The sequence below is a fragment of the Numenius arquata genome, chromosome 4 (assembly GCF_964106895.1).
Source record: "Numenius arquata chromosome 4, bNumArq3.hap1.1, whole genome shotgun sequence".
Lineage (NCBI taxonomy): Eukaryota > Metazoa > Chordata > Aves > Charadriiformes > Scolopacidae > Numenius > Numenius arquata.
Window position 1 is genome coordinate 39915030 of NC_133579.1, and position 17967 is coordinate 39932996.

At 40.1% G+C, this 17967-nt stretch overlaps 1 protein-coding gene across 2 annotated transcripts in view; it reads right to left on the reverse strand.

Annotated features, from left to right (window-relative positions):
- Positions 1-4352: 4352 nt before the first annotated feature.
- The window catches only part of INO80C (INO80 complex subunit C), a 33219-nt gene continuing 19604 nt past the window's right edge, over positions 4353-17967 (reverse strand). The window contains exons 2-6 of one of the 2 annotated variants that reach the window (XR_012463244.1): positions 16296-16406; positions 13259-13370; positions 11461-11528; positions 9483-9585; positions 6035-6741 (exon numbers count right to left, since the gene is read on the reverse strand). Coding sequence is in view for 1 of the 2 variants with exons in the window: in XM_074146624.1 (XP_074002725.1) it covers positions 6610-6741; positions 11461-11528; positions 13259-13370; positions 16296-16406 (423 nt within the window). In the remaining variant the exon portion in view is untranslated. Of the gene's footprint in view, positions 6742-9482; positions 9586-11460; positions 11529-13258; positions 13371-16295; positions 16407-17967 lie in introns of both variants that reach the window. The other variant, XM_074146624.1, reaches the window with a different exon arrangement.

A 17967-nucleotide genomic window follows, 5' to 3' on the forward strand; every position in this document is an offset into this window, starting at 1 on the left:
TACAGCCTGGTACAAGAGATGAAGCATGAAAAACAAACACATTCTTGGTTGTTAGAGGCCAAAAATATTTGTTTGGTTGTGTTTCACCATCAGCTTCAGTAACAAAAGCCCGTTTAATACAAGGGGAACAAGGCTTGTGCCTATTAGCTGCTGTCACTTGTGCACACAAAACTGATGACAGCCATTGATTCCACATCACCAGCTATGACACACCTTTTGGGAAAGCACAATTTGAAGTAGTGAGTTATGCTCTATTTATGTTCTTTATTCCAAATATAAAACCACTATAATGACATATGTGTTATTTCAGAGGATTAAGAATCACTCACAGAGTGTTTTATAAATGATTTCTCTTCAGCATAGCCTTATATTGTCAGGGCAATTGCTTCTGCAGTCCCACTTCTAGTCCTCGCACCTTAGTCTAAGGCCAGCTCTTGTTGAAATTCCAGAGATTTCCTCTTTATTAAGGTTATTATCAGACCTCACACTGCCTCTGTTGTCCCCCATGCAAGAGCTGGTATTCAGGCACACTCCTGTGGGCTGCTGGCTCTTTCCAGTTGTTTGAAAGTGTTTGAAGCTTTTTGGTCCTGAGCTGGAAGGCAGAATCCTGTCATGAGATTGCCTGCACATATTCACCACCACCATGTTTGCCCAGCCACCTGGTGAAGGATGCAGCTGTAGACACAGGACAGGGGAGGTGCACACTGTACAGCCAGCCCTCCACTGTCTCCATAAGTAGCTGTGGCCTGAAGGTTTCACACAATTAATAGCTCTAATTGTCTGGGTGGAATTGAGACCGCAGAAGCACTCCTCCGTGTGGGTGGGGTCACTCCTTCATGCCCTTCTGTGAGCACACACACAAGGGTTACCAGCATCCGAGTTATCTAAGTTGGAAGATGAGAGAGGATTTGGGCTGAGATGAGAGAGGATTTGGACTGACAGACAATTACATTAAAAGATCCTTAATTCTGCCTTCTCTATGTTGACTTGATGCATTAGTCATGAAACTAATGACCTGCCACACAGTAGGTAGGCAATGTGTGTGTGTGCTTATAGTGTCCTTTTAGAGGCATCTCCTTCTCCTGGGAGAAGAGAATGAAGAGAAGCTGTCTTGTAAATCTGTTGTCCCTCAGGATATAAATGGGATCAGCCAAAATGCAAACATTCCCTATTACCCTTGCTTACCCAGTGCCCACCAAGTATCGACCAAGCAGACCTGTATCAGGCCTGTATCTCTGCTCTTAACGGTTTATTGATGTAGATTTATCAGATCTATCCAGGGGCACTGAATGTGCACGGACACCAGTTTATTGTGATGAAGCAGGAAACGCTTTCTTCCCATGCATGGGTAGGCAGCTGTGGTCTGAAATTCCCAAACCTGATGCTGAGAACTTGCCTGTGTGTGACCTGTGCTGAAACAGAAGTCCCCACACAAGAGGCACCTATTATCCTTTTACCCGAACTATGCTTTGGATTCAAGGCTCACAGAGAAAAGGGACATTGTTCACATGTGCTGTGTGTGGTTAGCAACTTGTAAATGATTTGTTCACTTGGGAGAAAAGTAATTTTTGCATCCCAGATTTGGGATATTGGAGAAGACTTCAGATGGTCCATGAACCAGATGCAGTTTCTGGGAGTATACTGGAGTCAAGTAGCAGAGCCACGGCAGTCAGCATGCAAGCCACTGACAGGAGCTCTTGCCCAGAGAACATGCTGGCTAACACGAACCACAGCCAGACCCCAAAACCAACTTACTCTCTAGTCCACTAGTACTATGATTTTTATGTAGAGATTATCGATTTTAGGCTATGGTGTCAGAAAAAGCAATGTTCTGTACTTCACATGTGATCTCATGGGTCATAAACTGTGTGCAATTACACAAGCACTACTTACCAGTAGTTTAAACAGTGTATGTTAGTTGTTGTTATTATCTCTCCCAAGAGATTACTGCTATTGCTGTCTGTAGGTAGTGATTTATAGTAGTGTAATCATCCAAAAGCACTGGATTTGTTAAGCTTCCCAGGTAATACAAGACCAAGTCAAAATGGACTTAAAATGTTTTTCTTACCTGAAGATGTATTATTTTATTATGTCCCACCCATCCACTGTCCAACAGGCAGAGAAAAGTGGGTTTTAATTGGGGGGGATATACTAACATGAGAAAAATACAAAGAGATTTCTGTGAACTCTAATATTAGTGGTAATCTTAGCGTGACTGAAGTGTTCAGTAACAATACAGATACCACTTGACTCTTCGTGTTTAAAAGAGCACTGCCAGGTTTTTTCCCAGAACCTGACATCAAGCCTGTGAAAGTCTTCTTCCCTGAAGTGATTCAGAAAGAAAAACTATGTGCTATTTTGTCTCGAGTATGTAAACCACGTACATTGTTAAGAGATTGTAAGAGGCCTTGAAACCTGTTGGTAAGTTTTCTAGTAATAAATGATCGTTGTATTAATTTATTAATGATTACTTAGCCCTTCAGGAAAAATATTGTGATCGTGCAGGGAGTTTGAGCTTTTTTCTTAACAGAGTGGACTTAGAAAACCTTTTTAACCTCCTACTAGTTAATTTTTATTTTAATATTCTTCACCAGTGAAAAGCCCTCCCCTTTGTTTATCTTCATTTCCTTGTGCTTTGGTGGGGTTTGACACTTACAGGCCTCTGTCAAAGGAGGTCAAGGCACATCTCCCTGCACGTGCCTGCTACTCCTGTCCTCCATGGAGGCTCGTATGTAGCAACTCCATAGGGATCCAGAGCGCTATGATGGGAGAAAGCAGGGAAACACGGGACAGTGAAATGCAGGGACTCTGGAATGAGCTGGCCCAAGGCCTCCCTGCATTGAGTTTTGCTTCTTCCCAGGAGGTACAGAGGCACTGTACAGAGTGCAGAGGCAGCAGAGGGCAGGGCTGGGGCAGGAAGTTTCCATGGGTAGTACAAACCGGCGGTGAATACTCAAGGCAAGAGCCCTGGAGCTCCAGCATCCTGCTCTCCCGTCCATGAAGAGGATGGGAAGGTGGAGGCAGCAGCTGCAGCTGCTGAGAGTTTCACTTCTCTCATGGCCCCCAGCACACCCCTTCCCTCGGGAGCAGCTGGCCCTGCAGTCCTACAGCCCCAGGTGACCCAGCCCCTGCCCCAGCTGCAGCACAGCATCCCAGGCCTAGGGAACAAGTAGATCCACCCAAAGCATGGGGGAAACACGAGCTACTGCAGTCTTGCCCCACGGTAAGCTGCGGGTGACCCCCCCCCATCCCCAGCGTTTGCTGGACCAGCAGCATGTGGGGGCAGGTAGCTGCACAGGAAAACCAAAGCCTGGCTGCCGGTGAACATCCTCGTTCTTTCTGAGGGATAGGAGAGATGAGGCAAGGAAAATATGCTTTCTGCCCCACAAAAAGACTAAGAGTAAAGCTTTGCCAGTTGGACTGTACCTTGCGAGTTGCTGGACAAGCTCACTTCCCATTAACGTCAGTGGGATTTCTGTGGGAGCTCAGCAACTGGTGTGCTGTGAGCTGTTACGGGGGAGATGACAAGGGAACATATTAATGCAAATGCACGTGAGGCTGAAGCCACCCATGGTCTGTATTAAGTAACGCAGCCAGGTGATACTTGACAGATAGTAATGGTTGTACTTGAACAAATTAGTCCTCACCCTGAGTGCTGGCTTTCTGCTTTACAGATGTGGCAGTTCGATTAGTAAAATACATTCTCCCCAAGCCTGAAATGGTATTCGTCACTGCTTCTCTTTTCAAATGCCTTTCTTTTGTCCTCTTAGCAATTTAAATTCAACTTACTTACTTACGTTTATCTAGATAACGTCCCATAAGTACTTTTAAATATAAATGTATTTCTCCATTTTCACTTCTTCTAAAGCTGTCAATAAAACATACTTTAAAACTACTCTGTGGTACAGACGAGCTCTTCTCTTATCCCTGTTTTCTATTCTATATAGTGCGGGAGGTATTGCTCAGTTCTCTCATAGAAAGCACTGATGATAGCAGCAGGTCCATGTGCTGTTCCCAAAAAAGACCTAGTCGGACTGTTCCCAAAAGGACCTAGAAGGACGATGTACATGTTGGATGCTGAAGCTTTTCTGTCCTCAGCTTCCTGCTAAAACAAATTCGTTTTGATTGTTCCACATAGTAAACTGCTGTTGATCAGTGTACGGCTGAATGGTGCTGGTGGATGACTCCTCACTCTTGGCTTGGTTACTGCACAGCCTAATGAGTGAAAGTGAGGTACTACTGACTAAGAGAAAAGGGCCAGTAGCTAACAAAGGAAGAAACAAGGAAGGAAAGGGAATCTTGCAGCCATCATATGGACAGAAAACATTAAGAGAAGCGTCCCTAACTTTTTTGCCAAATCTAAGCCGTATTTACTTTCCTGATGACGAATGATCCAGTAGGACACTTAGGTTTTGAAAATGGAATGCATAAACACCATGCGGTAGAAATTAGCTGAGAAGCAACATTTTAATATACAGCGCAGGGGTGCGTGGAGCACTTCTGATGGTGAAGGAGACTGAGTTCCTAAACAGTTAGTCCCAAAGAATGTTAAAAATATTTGTGGGAGAGAACAAGCTGGTAAAATGTTATTTTCTGAGCTCCTCTCTGCTTATTTAAAGCATAAATGGTCTTACAGAAGTTCTACTTGTTTTCTTTTCATATCAGTGTTAAGCTTATCTTATAAACACATCTTCAGTATGTAAAGTAAGTTAAGAACATCCATTCTAAAACTTGGATGCAAAGAGAATGTGGCTTGGATGCTTGCTGGCATGAAGAGAGATATCCTGTCTTATTCTTTTTTTGTTCTGTGATACAGTTGTAGCATTATCTGGTATCCAGGGCTTTGAAGGATCTATTGTAAGCATGTCAAAGACTTTTTAAATTACTTTGTTTTTGTAAATATTAGATCACAAAAACTGAGGAACGAGTCCCACAGACTTTCACTAAACAATGTATCCCATTATTGTTTTTCCTGTTTTGGAGTTAAAATTAAACTAGCATTAATAACGCTCTGCATATTTACTCCTTCAATGAGAAAAAAAAATGTTCTAATAATGATTGTGTCTATAGAAACGTGCATTCAAGGTGCAGCTTAGACACTAACTAGTCACTGCTGTGTGCTGCTCGTGCAGTCGGAGAAAAGAGGTGCCTTGCACAAGATCCTGATGTCCATGATGGAACTTGGGTGAGACAGGACTTCTGTGGGCAATTGTGATTAGTGTCTCGCCTCCTTAGTGACCTGGGTAGTCTAGGACTAACAAGCTATGGGACAAATCCTTCCACCTGGCAGTTTTGCACACAGGAAGAGAACATTCCCACAGCAAGTGGTAACTCGCCCAGCAGCTATTCTGGCCGACACCCACTGGGCTCAGGGAGCTAAGGGAGGTGAGTGCCACAGCTACAGGGCAGTTGGCGGAGTATGGGTGTGAAGGCTGTATGGTTAGAGGCTAGGAATGGCTGAGCCTGAACTTGGAGTCCAGATTAAAAATTGACAGGAGTCTAAGGCTGGGACAAAGATGCAGAAGTGGGAAGACAACAAATCAGCAGCTTGTCGTAAGACAGAAGGCAAAAAGAAAGAATGGGCAGAAAACGCTCTGCCCCCATGCCCCTAGACTTAGTTTCAGGAAATCCTAGTCATTCTGATGTCGGCACGTCCCTGTCAGCACCCCCAGCAAAAGTCCAAACTCCCCTTCGGTCTCCTGCCTCTAAAGGGTGACAATGTTCAGTTGTTATCCATTACTCTGTTGTACCTCATGGTGCAAAGGTCAGTGTCCTGATCTAGGAGGTCTTGCCTTGCTGAAGACCATCTGGGTGTCAGAATGTCACTGGACTGTGGAATTCCTGCTATTTTTAGCATAATTTTTTAAAAGTCTGGGAAATTGGTACTATTTTGTACTGATTAGTACTAATATTGTACTAACTAGCAAAGGTAAAAGAATAGGCGGGTTGTAAAAGGAAGCACTCAAAACCTACAAAGTGTCACGAGGAAGAGTTACCTGGTGATCCTGTTAGGCATATTCATTAGGATATTTTAAAAACAAGTTTGAGTCCAACTTTATTTATGCTGACAGTTCTTCAGTGCAAATAGTTGTGTGAAGCTGTTCATTTCCACAGTGCTCGGTACCATAAACAGTTATCACAATAGCTGCACTTGCTGGGTATTTTAGCTTCATTTTACAGATGGGACAAAATTCTTCATAGCCAAGTGACATCTGCAAAGCAGGTTTAGAAGTTGGGAAATCTTGGTACCTTTCCCTTAATTTAAATGACTCTTCTGAGCCAGAGCAGTACATAAAATATAGAGGGTGGAGATGAAATCCTATCTCTACAGAAATTAATATAACTTAGACATTATGGTGCAGATACGTATCCTTAAGGTCTAAGTTACTCTGTTCACCAAACCAAATTGCTTACAAATTGGAAAACTAACAAATATCAGCATTTATCAAAATTAAATCCGTATGTTCTTCAAATCCATGTATCATCAACTACTTCCAGATGTAAATATCCATGGATAGTTTTAAGGAACCTCAGTCCCACAGTCAGTTTCCATTACAATTCTCGAAGTTAGCACTGTTCACAAGCGATATGCAACAATATTTGGTCTCTTCAGGAAACAATGCTTGTTGCTTTCCTTAGAGCCAGGTATCCTGTAACCACATCTGAAGGGAGCATCCGAATATAGGCAAATTCTTCAATAGTACTAAATCTCAGCTTGCTCTGGGGATCTGTGTAATTTGCCTGAAAAAGAAACAATAGCAGAGACACTATTCAAAGAACGTCTCGAAACAGAATACTAAAAAAAGTGTCTAATTACAAGACCACAAAATAGTGAGTTTCTTTTCCCAGTAACAGCACTGCTGTTCTACCATGTGACCAAAAGTTTGTGCTTTTTTTTTTCTTTCTCCTCATGTCAGAACTTGCGAGAAGTTAACAGACCCCTATAAAATCACATTAGAAATGCATTAAACATAACAGAGGGCTGAAATAGTTTCATACAAAATCCAGTGCAAAAGAAATTCCTCAACTCTCTAAACTCACCCTAGCAACTCTGTGCCTTGTGCAGTCTCTCACAAGGCAGCTCTCCAAAGAGTCAGGCTGCTGCCAATAAATTACCCACAAAGAGGCTGAATTATGGGTGCTCTGATAGCTTTGGACTGATTTTCTCTTCCTGCATACAACTTAGCTTTTAATTTACTTTAAAGTGGTTGTTAAAGCAAGGGAGTCTCAGCTTATGGTTCTGTGACTGAACTGATAAGAAATTTGAACTCAGCGTTGTGCTTTGCTACAGACGCCTGCTCTCAGGATTGTAGCCTGGCCAGCTAACCCTGGGCTACGCTGGTATCCTCTGCTATATTTGGACCTGGGTGCCTGGGAGCGCTGCCAGTTTCCTTCCATCTTCTCCCCTTCCTTGTTGCTACAGAAACCTTGAGCTCGGATGAGCTCAGGGGGCAGCACAGGAGGCTGGGCTGGAAGGGGATCGCCTCTCCACCTTCAGCCTCCAGGACAATCACCTCCTGTTCAGCATTGTATTCCCGAGTGCCTGCCAAGGCTCTGAAAGTGTCTTCTGTACCTTTCTTTAACAGGAGATGGTGGCAGGCTGCAAGGCATAGGCAGTTGAGATCCCTTAAGAGCTTGCTACTAAAAAAGAAAAGGCCATGAGAGCTGGAGCATTCCCTCCATCTATGTCGTTGAAGTGCAAAGCCATCTACCATGTTTATCTAGGAAAGGATCTGTTGACCATGGTAACAACCCAGTCAATCGTCTGGCCTGATAAGACTTAGCAGAAAATTAAGTGTTATTTGTAGCTTGTTTCTTTACAAATAAAAGGCACAAGGTTAATTAAATGTAGTCAGCTAACAGTCAAGCCATCAATTAGTTTCCAAACAAATGGCAAAATTAGGACATTAGGAGTAAATTTATCCCTAGTGGTAACTTCGTGCTTACAGCAGGTATAAATTTATTTTTATTCACACTTTAAATCTGGTCTCATGTAAGAAAAAGCTAACCAAGTAGACTGCTTCTCAAATGTGCGTGATTCTGTAATAAACTAGCCAAGCAATATCTGCAATTTGTGTTGCGCACCAATCTCAAATACATTAAAAATAGGATGGCAGTTCTTCACCATTCTGATACTTCCTATTGGGCTGTACTGTCTGCACACACTCTTGTAGGGTAACTACTCATTTACGCCATGACTTCAGTCTGAAAACAAACCTTACCACTAACTCAGCAATAATTAAAACAGATTAGAAAAGTTAAGTAAGGTGACTTTGCAAAGAAAAAACTCTGTCGTGTTTAGAAACTAAGTCAAAGGCCACAGATACACGCTTTTCAAATACAATAAATTGGTTATCTCAGTCTGTTTCTATAGTAACAAGGCTGATCCATTTTCAGAAAAGAGAAATATAAAAATTTGAAAGTTTGGGGTTTTTTTTAAATCTGCTTTACAATAAATTACTCTGTTTTTCATGTTAAAATATCTAAATACTCATCTTGCAAGGTTGGAAATAATAGTTTTATTTTACAGTGTCAATATAGTAGATAATAGCTTTTGAATTCTAGGCTGCCTTACAAATACAAATTTTCTGCTCTGCTTAGACCATTGATAAATTTAATTCCATTTATGTTACAGGAAGAGAAGAGGATCAGTAGAATTTAATTGTGGCATTTAATATAACTGCAGGTATACTGATGGGAGTGTTTTAATACACTTCTCTTTTTTTTTTTTGTACCTGCTAGACCATTTAATCCTTCCCTAAATGGGTAATGCTAAGGAATTTATTTTACTTTTTTTTTTCCCCGTGGGGAATCCAATATTCCCATAGGAAATATATTCTTACACAAATGCTTTCAGATTTTACACAGAAAATACAGGGACTTTTTTTTATACTAGATTTCTAAAATATTCTATTACCCCACATATCTTCCCACTAGGAAATGATCTTGAAAATATATGTAGTGCTTCTTATGAAACGTTTCTAGCTTAGCAATTTAAAGGACACGCTGTCTCAGTTATCTTAATAAGATTTTTTTTTTTAAACACTTTATTTTTATCATAGTCTGGAGAAACCTTGCAGGCCAGGTAAAATAGGAAACTTGACTCATGATGTTATTAGAGGATGGAAAATTAAGGAAAAAAAAAGTGGAAAGACGAAAAAGGAAACAAAAGCAGCACTCAATGGATTTATATAGAAAGGTGAGTATTTATACCGAGCTAGAATAGTTAGAGTACATAAATCACTGGAAAGGATGGAAAGGAGAAGCTGGTAAAGAAAAACTGAGGAACTGAGAGGAAGACTCTTATCTCCTATGGCTAAACTGACCCTTAGCTGGTAGGGACACTGTTTTCACTCGCATCTATAACCTGCATCATCATCTCGCTACAGGTGCAGTGACTAACTAGTTTTGAAATGCCTCTAAGGCCAATGCTGGAAAGCATTATTTGGTTCCTTGGAGATGGGGCAGTGAAAGCGACTTACGCCCTTATGTCTTCTGTCCTGCATAAGCCCTTCACAGGTCAGAGATGTTGCAGCAACTCTAATAACACCTGGTGTGAATGCTATTAGTACTTGCAAAGCGACTCTGAGGGGAGAGGATAGGAAACAGATGAACATCATTAAGTGACCCAGTATGGAATTTTTGCTATTTTGGTGACATCTACTCATTATTATTTCACGTCTGCTTATCCCCCTTCCTCCATCCACTGCACCTTTATATAGAGTAGGGGTGTATATGCCAAGTTCCTTATTCAACTGACTCCTCTTCTTGTCTGAAAATGAGTTACTATTATATCAAAGCAATACTCTTACAAGACTGTAAGTCTGCCTGGCTGAGGGAATTATTTTCCCTAAGTTCCTGCGCATTCTCTTCCATTTTCTGCCTATCAGTTCATCTGTGCGGGAGATGTTGCTTTCCCATTCCCTCTTGAACACTAAGGGTTACCAGCCTCCATCTGAGCAACCCTCTCCACTTCCAAATCATGCTCAAAGGCACAGGCTGGAAACATGCCACCTCCTTGGTGCCTAATTTAAATGTGTTCCTTAAAAAAGTCACAGAAAACATATGCTACTAAATCAAGAACTCAAATGTTAGGATGTGCAGGATTACAGTTGCCCCTATAGCTATTCTTCGATGCCTTGCCCTGTGTATCCACTGTAAGGCAGTACTTAATTAAGTGCTCACCCATTATTTTTTTCCCAACAGGGACTTTGACCTAATTCAGTGTGCAGAATGCAAGGTGCTGGGTTAACCTGCATCAACATAACAAATGTATATTGACAGGCACCTCTATGAGGTGATATCAACCCTGTGAGGTGGGCTAGTGCCCTGTGGATGAGAAATAGATTAAACTGAGGGAAGGGACCCAGAAATTCTGTCTGAGGCTCTTTGACATTACAAAGTTTTCATTATTGCAGTTACTTAGCGTAACCATTCCTTAACCCTTTTTATAGTCCAAAATATAACACTCCCATTCATTTCTATTGTAATAAAGGCATAGGCTTCTGCAAAATAAATCACTGGGGGCTGAAGGTGAAAAGTGAAAAGATGTGCTGTTACTAACACCTGTTTTGTTTTAAATAAAATTATTCATGTCACTTAGGAACAGTGTCAGCAGCAGATACAAAACTTTTGTTGGGCAGAATTCAATTACTTTACTCCTGTTTTGTGCCAACAGAATCTTTGGGGAATTCAAGTGCCAAATTGTAACTACCGAGACTTTTTGGAGCATGTGCAAATGTGGTTGTTTTTTTTTTTCCTCCTTTTCTTTTTCTATTTTCCTTAACAAAACCATGTAAAAGAGCCCATGCGTGACACACAGGCTATACATCTGCCAAACTCCAAGTTCCAGCTCTGAAGTATGAGGGTATCTGAAATTCTCAAAAGTCCATGCCAAGTGCCTGTCCCGGGCTGATTTGTTTGAGGGAAAGTTTGAGAGCAATGATAACAAGTTGTTTTTTTAAACCTGGGCCAATCAATATAATTTTGCCTAATCTCACTCTTGGAAAATGCTGAGCCATCTTTTTGAAACTTTCTCTAAAAGATAGAATGAAATAAATCAGCCTCAGGCAAACACTCAGCATGGAAGGTTTCAGTCTGTGTGGTTAAAGCTTGGCAAAGTTAGCAGTCACGGAGCATGTGGGCTACCAGCTTTCACTGTAACAATCTAAAAATCAGAAATGATGGGGACCAATGCAGACTCTACAGCTGGAAAAATGGTGTGATAGGAGCCACCTGGCAGGACAAGGTATTTAATCTGTCCTGACACCTATTAACAACCTAAGGATTTTGTGATGTAGAAACAGTATTTGGGGTTTGGGCCTAAATCACTGGACAACTATTAAGCACAAGGTGGAATAGGAACCTCAGCAAGTACATCTTTTACAAAAGCATGCACCAGCATTATTTCAGCTGTGGAAACTGAGATGCCAATTTTGAAGAGAAAAATAAAATACTTACCGGAAGTCCTGAAATGTCAGAATATTTCTTGGCAGGCTTAAAGGAAGGAGGAGCATCAATATTAAAATCTAGAGACAAACAAAGGGATAAATCCAGTGTGCTATGTATATTTTAAAACATAAACCCAAAATATGAATAGGTAACAATACTTTAAACTGCTGCCTTTGCTTTCTGAGGTCTCTATTAACTAGCAGCACTAAGGCAAAGAAATATGAAGCAGAATTACCTCTGAAAACATTTAGCCTGTTAGCACTGTTAAACAACAGCCTGATTCTGCTCACCTCTCTAATAGGAGTTCAGTAAGCAGAACTGCCCTCCCCAAAAGGAAAAATGTGAGAGCTAGTTCAAAATGTGTTGATTTGTTCCAAGTCTTAATGAATTCCCTTGCAGTCAGTTATTTGGAAAGAATAGCCGTTATCGTACACATTCTGTATGTTAAGACCACAAAACATTGCTCGAGATTGCAGCTCTGAAATACTATAATCCAGAAAAGCAAAGTAATCTTTTAAATCAGTTAAATCTTTAAGCATGTACCACTTTAAGCCCACTCAATGACCTAGAAAATTGTCTGAATGTTTAAATCAAATGATGGAAATTGCTGTTCTTTGGTGCCTTCTAGATAGAAACTCTCACTCATACACATTTTTAAGACACAGTTGGTATGTTTAAGTAGTTAAATTCCCAGTTTTGGATGTTTACAAAAGTATCTCGTACCTGACTAATTTTTTTCCTCCTTCGCTGATCTCCCTTGCACTTCATTCAGAAGCTATGATCAATTCAAACGCTCCATCTATATCAAATTTCTAACTCATCATCTCATAATCCAAAAGACACTAATGCCACAGACAGCTGGCTGTAAATATGCAACTGAATTTCTGTTCCCGTCTTCTTAAAAAAAATCCTGTAAATTTACTGTTGCAAACAGAACATAATAGAAATAGCAACATCAGCAGATTGTCAGTTACAATAGCCAGGAACTCACAGTAGTCTGCATTTTTCTCTAACAGTTGTGTCTAAAACACTTCAAAAAAATTGCAAGCTATTTTTGGATAAAGCACCAAGTCTGACAAAAACTGTATGCATATGCTCAATTCTCAAATGCCTCTGCTTGCTTAAGTAACATCTGATGATCAAATTCAGTCTCCAGCTACGTTCAATAGTATCCTAGTTTATGAGTAGACTTGAAGTATACCTAGATTAAGACCACTGCTGTAATTCTGCTCCTGTAGATGTACACCAGCTAGGACTGCTAATCAGGACTGCTAATAGTGTAGTTTCAGCTGTGCTGAACTAAATAGGAGATGTTGCATTTAAATCTCCCAAGAATCTAGGATAAGGAGCTGGATTCGAAACTTCAGCTGAGGTCTAAGCTACTGCAGGTATGTGGCTTAACAGAATCCATTTGAAAATAGTTCAAATATAGCTAATCAAGCAGCAGCCACCCGTCAGAAGACATTTGGGCTGTATGCAGAGGAGGAGGCTCCTCAGCAGTGAAGAGGTGACAAAAACACGATGGGAATAAGCAGTTTCTGACCCGGTTTGGATAAATACATTTCCTTTATTAAACTCTCTCCCCAAATGTATTTGAAGTTTGTAACAACACTCCAAATCATTTGCTTCCCCCTACTTTCCATTTAGGGCTGGTGAGTGTGATTGGACTAGTCTTAAATGTACTACTGGACCCTGTTCAAGCAGGATGCTGCATGCACTGATGAAATAATTTAGGTTTGTTTTAAAGAAAGTTATTAGTGTGGATTTTATTATTTATAAATACATGCAAAGCGTCTAAGCAGCTTACAGCTCGGATCATTTAGTTGCCATGGCAATGCCCTTTCAGAAGCAAGAATTTGTTTTAGGTTCTTCCAAGTTCTGTTCTTCTTGCCAGCTGCTGCTCCACCAATGCCGGAGTGCTAGAATTAAAAATACGGTGTTTAGAGGAGAAATAAATAAAGAATACTATTTCAGAGTGTGACGCTTCTATTTCATAGTCTTTCTGATACGTCTCATCTTGTCATAAATGATTTGTTATCCTCACTTATTTCATCAGCAGGCTAATATACTGTACACTTTAATCCTGGCTGCAAGAAAAACAAAGCTTTTTGGACTGTGTCAAAGCTACTATGTTTAGGATTAACTGAAGAAATGAAAATCTGCTTTTTACATGGAAATAGAAAATCAATGTGGTTAGGTTTAGCCTGAGATTACAGGATTCTGCATGTACTTCCCATCGTATTAGAACTTATTACTATGAAGTTGGGTCTAAAATTGTGATTACAGAGTTAAATTTTCTATCTCCTTTTTTATGGCATATTACAGGTGCAGCTCTAGCTCTTTACAAATTATCCGTGACTGTAGAAAACATAACTGATCTTGCAAAATGTAATGAACACTATGAGAAACTTTCTGGAAATTTTATTTTTCTTTCAAAGGATAGAAGACAGAAGAATAGAAAAAGAGTAGTAAATAGAATGCTGGCTGCCAAGACAATTTTGCATTTTGAAAGGTACACTAATAGAAGGCTTGCCACAGGTACTATAATGGTAGTTTCAGTTATCAAGTGTGATTGCTACAGAGTAATTTATTTATGTCCCTCCAGAGACAGAAGCTGCACAACATTCTGTACTGCTTTTAAATGATCAAAGGACACAGATTTACAGCTTTACTTCAGAAAAGAAAATGTTCTTACAATTGAGGAGTTGTTATTTCTGTTAATAATTACTACCTGCCACATCAGTCTCATCAAAACTAAGCAAAGTTCTTTCTGCAAACACATTTCTGCTGTGATTGGTTTATAAATTAGCCTGTTAAATTGCTGAGAATGATAGGAGGAAGGATCCAATGAGAATGCCTTTTTCTTTAGACGTAAGATATATTCAGGAAAGATGCTCATGAGCTGATGATATATCAGGTTTAGGCAATGGATACCCAATATAGAAAGTACATGCAAACATTTGCTCTGAGAGTAACATCTAGAGATCATTGTAAAAGAGAGGCTGCTGGAATATGAGATAAAAGTAGATGTACTATCACATTACTAATTCAAATTCATTACATGATTTTTTCTCCAAATCATTGCATAATGGTTTTTTTTTTCAGTAACCTGGTTCCTCAAAAGAAGTTGTTTATATGAACATACGCCTCCTAGGAATGGGGGTGAGTATCACCTCACGTACTTACAATCAAAAGGCAATGACTTCCAAGTCCAAATGAGCTGAGCTACCTCTGCACTAGTGAAGTTCAGAGAAAGATGGAGTTAGGACAGGTGGAGCTATTCATTGCTCTACACAATTGTCAGATCTTCCTCCCCTTCCCCATTGCCAAGGGATGCAAATTCCATTTAGGAAGTTTAGAAAAAGGTAATTTCTTCCTTATTCTCTGCTTTAAGTCTATCCTCTGCAGTGAGCTAATGGTTCAAACTTGGGCATATTTATGAGACAGACATGATTTATTTTACTCCTTTTAAGGCAAATTAGGATGCAAAGAATGCAAAAAGTCACCCAAATTGTTACTACCAGTTCATACTGACAAAAAAAGCTAGTTGAAACTCAATACATTTCTTCTCAAATTAGTTACTGTACTGGGGAGGACAATTTCATGTTCTTATTAGAACTGCCTATTCTTTCTGTAGCAGTTGCCAAAGGGCCAGCACATTCATTATTATTTCAAGCACGCACATATTAGTATTGCCTCTTTGGAAATGGTGACATCCCTCTAAGAAATGAAGGATCAGCACAAGGCCTCCTGGCTATTTAAATCCTATATGGAAGCTACATGTAATGCCTCTGGGCAGAAATAAGCCCCATTTCTCAAAGACGCTGGTGCTCACTGGAGGATTAGAGTGAGCAAAGTATACAGTCATTTGAATGCCCCTCTCGTGACAGAAGCCGTCTGCAAAGCAGACATAGAGCGACTGGCAAGTCAGAGATTCATTTTATGCTGCCTGCCAAACCTGTGCTTAGTGAGCTGTGCGATGCCCGATTACTCAGGTTTTATGCTGTGGGATGTTGTATTTATTCATACAGAATAAAATCTGGGATAAAATCCTTCTTTCTAAGTACTGGCTTAGGACCAGCAGTCTGAGAAGTTTGCTTGTCTAGAAAGCATTTGTACAGTGTGCCAGTGAGTTGGCCCTGGCACAGCAAGATAGAAAGATATTAAAAACAAACCTAGCAGTGACAGCATTACTAGCTGTAGTCTTCCTTCACCTTCTGCCCCAGTTTAAACCTCAGAGTGTTTTAGCAGCCTGTATTTCGTCAGCTGTCAGAGTTTACATGACTTCTGCGCACCGGCAAGCCAGGCTTCTGGGGAGCACGGAGCATTTGCTTCTGAATCTAGCAATTACTGGAAGAACAGTCACCACAGGTCTGTTAGAGTTTCAGGGACCGGGAGAGGAGCAAAATGCCAGCTGCTAATGACTCTCTGGCTGATTTCTAGTTCAATTGTTTTCCAGCCTGCCTTGGCTATGAACTGGGAGATGGGATCCCTGCATTCACAGTGGTATAAATTATTCCTCTCTAATTGTGGTAGTTTGTGAGATACCACATCATAAAACTTCTGCACTTACCTTGATCTAGCAGGTTTTCTGGCTCTGTTCCAGAACTTAATATAATAGTTCTGCCTCTGGACCAGTGCCATTTTCATGCTACAATATAGTGTGCACTCGGACCATAGTGTGGCATGGACTTGAGATGAATTTCTTAAAAGTTGCCGACCTTTTATTTGGCTGTTAAGCTGACTTTCTTAATATTTACATTAGCAATATGGTTAAATAGAATCCTAGTTAATGTTTTATTTGAAGAGTTTAGAATTTCATAATGTTAAAATAATATACTTACGATGAAGTTCGGATCTTTAAATGGTAATGGCTTGACGGTTGTTTCCACTGATCCAGTGCTGGAGTCTGTGTTCAGAAATTTGTTTTCATTCATGGCCTCTCCACCTGCACTCTGAAGAAAAAATACAGTCTTATTGTTCGTTACGCTGAGCAAGTTTAACCAGAGACTGAGCTGTCTACTGCATTATGTACCTGTTGCCTTTTTAGCCCTTCTATCTCTTTTGACTCTTTAAAGATGTTGCATGCCAGCAGTGGGGAACCATGAAAGAGAATATTTGTCAAACAATTTACAACTGGGGGAGGGGGGGAATAGAGCGGCCAAAGCCTACTGAGTAGAAACAGCGTTGGGTTTATTTCAGGATTAGTGAAAGCCATCTCTATAAAGTTTGAGACAGCATGTGAAACCAGAAACAGCAGAAATATACATTTGATTTGTTTCCGAATTTTTGGTATTAGAGCATTAACAGGAATATATAAAATTTATATGAAGTTTTTTTCAAGGTTCTAAAGAATAATTGATTAATCAGTTTATTCTCCATATTTGGCTTCAATCATGCCTAAGTGAGGATTGAGGGTGAAACAAGATTTTATTATATATATTATTTTTATATACAAGCCTCACAAAAATCTACATTGGTATACTAGTTGCTGTTTGCTGTTTTCTAGGCTTTTCTTTATGGTTTATTTATTTAGCAGGAAGAGCAGTTGGAGAAGGTGTGTGTGTGATTGGAAAGCTAAAAAAGTTGTGTGGCAGTCTAAACAATTTCTGATAGTTCCGCATGGCTGAGTCTATGTTGTTTTTTTATTTTGTGAGCGCCCTGTAAGTCTCCACACTACCAGAACTAGCCCACCCTACAAACATAAATGTTCCTTGTGAAATCCTGATCCATTCCAAAGCCAATGAGAATTTTGCCATTGAGTTTGGCAGTTCAATCAATACGATTTCATACCTTGATTCTTTTTTCTTGAAGAACAAAAAGCTTGGCTAAAAGCTAAATCGATATTTACTGAACAGGTGGTTAGGATGTTTCTTTACCTTCAGACAGATAATATTTAGAACAAAAAAATGTTTTGCTGTGAAAATCTGCACTGCAAAACCTTATGTGTTGATACAATACTCTTTTAAGTAGGAGAAAAAAGTATCATTATTATGAGTGAATTAATGGGAGTACCTCTAGAAACTGAGACTATATAGCAAAAGCCATGATTCAGCATGTCCTTCTCCACATGATTACAAGGGAAGTGTTTGTATTCTTAACTACATCCATAAGTAATTACAGGATTAGGAACCAGGCAAGTTGAACTCTTCTTTGGGGAAATACATCAGTTATTCAACAGTGCCTGTTTCTAACATAGCAAAGAGAGGTCTTAGATGGTACAAGGAAGCATCTAAGTAAAATAGTCATGTTTCTAGTGTCTTATTAAAATATATGAATAGAGATGATCTATATTCAAAACCACAGCCAGTCTTCCGTAAGCTCATAGTACAGGGGATGCTGCCAAAATAACATCAGTGGAAGCAGCGTTGAAGTCTGTAGCTCAAACTTGATTCTTCCCTTGCTGAGGACAACATTAAAAGGCAGTGACTGCCACAGAAACAGAAGTGGAAGATGGATGTTTAGAAACATGCATTATGTGACAGTGAGGAGAGAAAATATCTTCAGCAGTCCTGA